Source organism: Muscardinus avellanarius (assembly GCF_963383645.1).
Source record: "Muscardinus avellanarius genome assembly, chromosome: 10".
NCBI classification, from domain to species: domain Eukaryota; kingdom Metazoa; phylum Chordata; class Mammalia; order Rodentia; family Gliridae; genus Muscardinus; species Muscardinus avellanarius.
In genome coordinates this window covers 48,342,664-48,349,714 of record NC_137796.1, presented here as the reverse complement: position 1 = coordinate 48,349,714, position 7,051 = coordinate 48,342,664, and the positions used below count along the sequence as shown (strand labels likewise).

Here is a 7,051-nt window from a genome sequence, read left to right as displayed (position 1 = left end):
CTCCCATTGTTCTGGTCGGAGCCAGCGGTAGAATGGACTACCACTCCCAGGGAGCCGCGGGCTTCGGACCCTGGGAACCGCACCGACGCTGGGAATTGCAGTGAGCCTCTGCAGGAGGCGTGGGCCGGGGAAGGGGCGGCCGCAAAGGTTCAGTGAGAGTCCCCCGCGCGGAGCAAGATGCGGCCCTGCCACCCGCAGACGAAGCGGGTGGTGGAAAGCAGGTTCGGAACATGCGCTCCTCCACAGTCCTAGGCCGGGCGCGTCCAGATCAGACTCCATGCGCTGTGGGTGGAGCTAGTGCCTTGGGGGTCTCACAGCCATCTACCCCCAGGGCTTGTGTGAAGTTTGCCGGAACACCGAACCCTCGCGTCCCACGGCCTCCGAGGAAGGCCCCGCGCCCCGGGAGATAAAGGATGTGTTCGTGCCGCTGGCTAGCGGACGCACGGCCACCAGGGGCTGCTACAGGACAAGGGCAAGGCTGGGGGGCCCCAGCACGGACCGAATCTAGGCTTGGCTTTCTCGTCATGATCAGAGCACTGGAAATTCTTTATTTTGGTGAAGCAGTCGACACTTCCCTTCCAGTTTAATCCTCACTCGTTCCAACTTCAGTGCCCTCACCCTACAGGATCTCGGTGACTCACGATTCTAGCAGTCGTCCGGGAGAGAGCCTGCCTTGTGGTGCTTCTGCAGCCGGATTTGCTAGGCCTTTCGTTTTTTTAACTTGGCTCTTGGCTTAGGCCAAAGAAGCTACCAACACCCTGTCTGTCAGGAGGTGGACGAGGTGGAACTACTGGGAGAGGTTCTCGAGGAGGAGTAGAGGAAGGTGGAGCGTATGGTCCATCCGGGCGGGAGCTGGCTGGGTGAGTGGCCGCGCATGTGCGCCTGCATGGAGGCCAGGCTAGGGCAGCCGGACCCACACAGAGGGCAGCGATAGGGAGCTGCCCCGTGCGTCCGCAGGTGCTTGGTCATGGCAGAGAAGTCCCTGGAACGCTGAGGACAGAGGCTACAGGAGAAGGGCTTCTCTCCTAAGGTGGCGGGAGAGAGAAGCAAATGAAGGAATGAGAGGAAGAAGGATGGCCAAGCAAAGGGTACTTCGGGCAACAGGGCGAGGGAGTTGCCTCGGAGCCGGAGAGGAGACTCAGGAGCAGTTGGGAAGAAAGCAGCAAAATTCACAACGGGCGGGGAGCCCATACCTGTGTGGACTCGGTAGTGCGTCTCCCTCTGATGCTTGAGTGAAAACCTCTTTCCACAGACAGAGCATGAATAGGGTCGAGACCGAGCAGGAGGAGGTGGGGGAGGGTGTTGGTGAGATGGGCGGCCTGCTGTGCCTCCCTGACCCACACAGGTTGCCAATGTTCCTGTGTGGATGGAGAAGTCAAAGCAGGGCAGAGCAAGGAATCCCATAATCTAATCACTGGAACACAGGCAAGAAATCCACTGGACCAGTGGCGCTAAGACTAACACACCCTCGCCCTACTCACCTGTCTGTCCCTGCCCAGACTCTTCCATCTCCCCAGGGCTGAGCCGTGCAGGGCCCTGGGGGAGGAAACCTGGAGGGAGCAGAGTGAGACAAGGCCCTGCTCAGGCTGGATGCCTGGAGCCCAGCTCCAGGAGACAGACAGTGAGGGGCTTACCTGGGGCGGGGCTGGAGGAGTCCAACTGGTTTTGACTCCAGAACCCTTTGGGATGGTTCAGGGTGAGAGGAATCCTGGGAGTGGGAAGGGGAAGAATTACAGTCATGGCATACCTGGAAGCCTGGCCCATTCTGGCCCCTTCCTGAGATGGGTTGTCCTGAACCCTCAGAGGCTGGGTCTTGGCTTCCCCTTGACAGAGAACTTCTTAGCTCATTCCCAGGTAAGGAAACATACAGAAAAGAGAAGAGATGTGGCTGGGCCATTCCCTCCCGGCCTGGAGGACTTCCACCACATCCTTCACTCACCTCTGGTTGCGAGGCCAGACCTCCTGCCAGGCTCCAGTGATGGAGCTGCTATGGGAGGAGGGAGTGCCATATCTGGGCGGCCACAGCAAGATGCTCCACAGGGCAGGCTGGTCCTCCCCCAACCAAGAGGCCTCAGCCCACCAGGGCCTGGGGATGACACTGGTTTGGAGGGAACCTAGTGGAGGAAAGGGACCAGGGGACTCCCGCAGAGCTTCCTTAGAGCTCCCTGTGGTCTTTGTTGCCTGCATGACCACTCCTTGCCTTCCCTCTTCTCCTATTCCCTGAGGACCAACAGGGGCTTGGCTGGGTTTCTCCTCCTTTGATCTCATCTTCCCCTGACCATCTGGTGTTGCCCACATCATTTCAGGGCACTCTTTTGGTGGTTTGTGCTTCTGAAATGTCTCCAGTTCTTTTCCATCCATTCTAAAACACTTTTCTGGTTTCTGCTCTCCAAGGCCCCCTAGTCCTCTCTCAGAATCCCTTGTGAGTTTCTCTGGCTCCTCCTGATGTCCCTTTAGACCCAGATCCAGCTCTTCTTCAGCCATGTCCCTTCGAGCCCTCTGGCATGCCTCTTCCAGGGCCTGCACCCCTAAGACCCTGGCTGCCTCTTCAAGGGGCCTCAGTTCCCCAGGTTGCAGCTCTATATTCTCCCCATAAATAAAACTCAGAATCTGAGTAAAGGTGGAAGGACCGATGCCTTCTATTAGAGCCCACCGGCCCCTGCAGCCCAGCTGCTGGCTCACACCTGCTAACACCAGACTGTGGGCAGGGAACTCCTGACCCCCTACAGTGATCATGGTATCACATAGTGCTGGCCGGAGTCTGGCTGCTAGCTGTACTAACCGATCAGAGGCATAGGGGCTGAGCAGTCTTGTGGGGGGCAGGGGCATTGTGCCTTGCTCAGGGGTTCTGAGGGAAAGGCCACAATGTGGGGTCCTTGGCAGAAAGGGTAGGGAGGAACAGCATACTCATGCCTGTGGAGTTGAGGGGAGAAAGAGTTGAGTTGCTGGTCCTAGATCAAAGGTCTCTGTCCTGAATGAACCAAACAACCTAACCCAAGAGAGGACCTGAACTTATCCAGAGTCATAACAGGAGCCAGTGGTGGGGATATGGTGGTGGGAGAATGGAAGTTAGATCAAATTTATAATTTAAGAAGCAAAAGCCAGACAATCGGTTTAAGACTAGTATAGGTGTCAATCTCTGGCTTAGAGTACAGCAGTCATGGATACTTCTGCCTCTCCAAGCCCTTCTGCAGAGAAAGACCTCTGAACAGGGTGAACTTTCCTCATTCTGGACAAGGGGAGCACCACAAAACCCAGTCAAGAGCCAGGCGTGGTAGCGCACACTTATAATCCCAGTATTTGGGAGGCTGAGACAGGAGGATTGCAGATTCGAAGCAGCTTAGTGAGGCTCTCAGCAACTTAGTGAGAGTCTGTTTCCAATAAAATATAAAATAAGTCTGAAGGTGTAGCATGAAGGTAGAAGGCCCCTGGGTTCCATCCTCAGTACCACAAAAATTAATAAATAAAATAAAGAATAAAAAGCCGGGCTTGATGGCACATGTTTATAATCCCAGCATTTGGGAGCCTGAGACAGGAGGATCGCGGTTCACAGACAGCCTCAGCTACTTAGTGAGGTCTTTTGCAACTCAGTGAGACCCTGTTTCCAAATAAAGAATAAAAAAAAAAAAAAATGGGGCTGGGGATGTAGCTCGGAGGTAGAATGCCCCTGGGTTCCATCCCCAGTACCACACACACAAAAAAAAAATTGGCTGGGGGTGTAGTTTGGAGGTAAAATACCCCCAAGTTCCATCCTCAGTACCAGATACATACAAAAAAATAAGATTAGGATAAGGAGATGGTTTAATTTTGTTCTTCATAATCCAGAAAGTGAAGAACAGAAAGAACCCAACGAATCAGTTTATTACACATCAAAACCACATTGGCTTTTAAGAAAAGAAATAGGAACCCAGATATAAAGAGAAACAGAACGCCGGGCATGGTGGCGCACGCTTGTAATCCCCGCGCTTGGGAGGCGGAGACAGGAGGATGGCGCAGGTTAGAAGCCAGCCACGCTAGCTTAAGAGACCCTGTTTCCAAAAATAGATTTAAAAAAAATAGGTCTGGAGGTCTGGGAGTGTAGCCTGGAGGTAGAAGGGCTTCCAGGAACCCCAGTACCACCAAAAGAGAGAGAGAGAGAGAGAGAGAGAGAGAGAGAGAGAGAGAGAGAGAGAGAGAGAAAGAAAGAGAAACAGAGCATAAGTGACTTAGTACTCAGAAGGCAGTCTCTCAGTGCAGGTTTTTTTGTGAGTAAAGACCCTAGTAGGAGAGGTTACTACCTGAAAGGCTCAGGTTGGCAGGGAGTAGACAGAGTTATAATGAAAGCTTGAACTGAGGAGAAACACTCACCGGTTGTAGCTGCCTTCTGGCACCGCATGCTCTAAGCCGCTGTTGGGGCTCCTGGGCACCCCCAGCTAGCCCCGCCCCTGGCCTAGGGCCCTTCATTGGCTGTCCCAAGTATCAGTCTGCCACAGTCCCCCAAGGAGGTGTGGTTTTATGCCCCTGCCTCTGCTTTACTGTCTGCAGGAGAGAATGCTCTTATACTTCCAGAACCCAGGCTTTCTACCTTCTAACCTGTCTCCATTTCATCTGTGACTTCCTACAGTTAAAGAAGTGAATCTCTGGCAACAAATACTTTGGAATAGTCTGATTTGCATTTGAGTGTCATCTCTTGCTATTTACTCCTTGAGTCAACCTGGCCAAGTCCCCTCTTTGAGCCTTAGTTTTTCCATTCATGAAATAGGGATAATCTCTGCTTACCTACCTCATTTGAAGGTGGAAGTGAAGATGAAGCGGCACGAACGTGAAAGTGGCGTCTAAGTACTTAGCGCTATTCAAATGGTATTCTGTTTTTCAGAGGTGACAGTAGAGTGTAGTAGCTGGAAGCCATTTCTACTACCTCAGAAGTAAAGGAGAACATCTGGATTCTAAGCCTGCCTCCTCCTCCCTGCCTTGGTACTGGGAAGCTCCCCGTCATCTGGGCCACATTTGGGGACCACGTGTGTGTATGACTCAGTTCCTCCCATCAAGCTCTGAAGGGGGTAACCCCAGGAAGGGCCTGTGGTGGTCTTCGAAGAGAAAATCTCCTTTTCTTGGGCTGATGACAAATGCTATTTCTCTGAAATAAGGACCCAGGGGTTTCTTTCACTTCCTGTCCAAGAGGTAAAGGTCCCTGGAGATTTCCCCTCTTTTCACACTTTATCACCTTTAATCTGAGGAAGGGATAAGACCTGAGAAACTCACATTTCTTTTTCTCTTTCTTACTGCTGTTATCCCTTATCCATTGTGGGGTGTGTGTGGTGTGTGTGTGTGGGGGGGCACTGGGGCTTGAACTCTAGGGCATTATATCTCCAAGCTACACCCTCAACACTATTTTATTTTTATTTCATTTATTTATTTTTATCTATTTTTGGTGGTACTGGGGTTCCTGGAAACCCTTCTACCCCTGGGCTACACTCCCAGACCTATTTTATATTTTTATTTGGAAACAGGGTCTCTTAAGACAGCGAGGCTGGCTTTGAACCTGCGCGATCCTCCTGTCTCCACCTCCCAAGCACGGGGATTACAAGCGTGCACCATCACGCCTGGCTATTTTTTTATGTTTTAAATATTATTTATTTATTTTATTTACATATTTTTTTCTGTGGGTCTGGGGATGGAACCCAGGGGCATTTGACCTCCGAGCTACAGCCTCTGCCCTCTTTTTTACTCTTTATTTTGAAACCGTTTCTCACTGAGTTGCAGAGGGCCTCACTAAGTAGCTGAGGCTGTCCACGAAACAGGATCCTCCAGTCAAACTTATTTGCTTATGGCCCCCTTTTCAAGAAAAACAAACAAACAAACAAACTACTCAGCACCCCCTTGACACTTCAACCAACCCCTATTTTTTTTTTTTTTTTGGTGGTACTGGGGGTGGAACCCAGAGGCTTTCTACCTCCGGGCTATACTCCCAGACCTTTTTTATATTTTATTTGGAAACAGGGTCTCACTAAGTTGCTGAGAGCCTCACTAAGTAGCTGAGGCTGGCTTTGAACCTGTGCGATCCTCCTGTCTCAGCCTCTCAAGTGCAGGGATTACAAGTGTGCACCACCATGCCCGGATTATTTTATTATTATTATTATTATTATTATTATTATTATTATTACGGTACTGGAGATAGAACCCAGGGGCATTCCACCTCTGAGCTACACCCCCAGCCCTATTTTTTATTCTTTATTTTTGAAACAGAGTCTTGCTAAGTTGCAAAGGGCCTCATTAAGTAGCTCAGGCTGGCTGCGCCATGATCCTCCTGTCTCAGCCTCCCAAATGCTGGGATTGCAAGTGTGTGCCACCACGCCTGTTGTTATTCTTTATTTTGAAAAAGGGACTGAGTTGCAAAGGGCCTAAGTAGCTGAGGCTATCCATGAACTGCAATCCTTCTGTCTCAGCCTCCTGAATGCTGGGATTACAACCATGCACCACCATGCCCAGCTACCCCCTATTTTTATTCAGTGCCCCCCCCCCCCGTTGCACCCAAGGCTACTGCTGTCCCCGGAATCATTTCCCTGTCCCCCCACTGGGGGTGGTATTCCCAACTTTGGAAATCTGTGCTAGACCTAAAATGCCTTCCTTCTCATTCTAGCTTGGGTGTGGGCAGGTGCTAACCCTTCCTAGATTGGTGGGTGAGACTAGTGAAGGGGCAATAGGGTGGAGAGAAGGGAAGATGAGTCAGAGCGAAAGGGAAAATGCAAATGGGAAGCTGCATTCATCTGCTATTCTGAAGTTGAGTATTTTCCATTTCTGAGCTTTCTAACTAGTCACATCACCACACCCAGGGACACAGTAGATACCTATGTAAAAGACATGAAACATCCATTCTTCTGATATATATGTAAACAGAGAAAGATATCCCTCCTCCAACACAGAAAAACACAGTCCCAAAAGACAAGGAGGAAATGGGGAAAGCCACAAGGGAGAAGCGCCAAGTACAGGAGGAAAGGTACAGGAGTCTGGAAGATGATGCTGTCACCTAGTGGAGTGTGGTGCCCCTACCCCCCAGCCCTCCACCACGTGT

At 51.2% G+C, this 7,051-nt stretch overlaps 1 protein-coding gene across 1 annotated transcript; it reads right to left on the bottom strand.

Annotated features, from left to right (window-relative positions):
- Nucleotides 1-765: 765 nt before the first annotated feature.
- Nucleotides 766-3,026, bottom strand: ZBTB32 (zinc finger and BTB domain containing 32; the record flags this gene model as incomplete). The annotated part of the gene is made up of 5 exons (XM_080703564.1): nt 1,940-3,026; nt 1,635-1,708; nt 1,482-1,550; nt 1,194-1,358; nt 766-1,025 (listed from the first exon to the last, which is right to left on the bottom strand). Exons 1-5 carry the CDS (start codon nt 2,827-2,829, stop codon nt 766-768), a joined length of 1,458 nt encoding a protein of 485 aa, XP_080559690.1. The 5' UTR covers nt 2,830-3,026.
- Between the last annotated feature and the right edge of the window lie 4,025 nt (nt 3,027-7,051).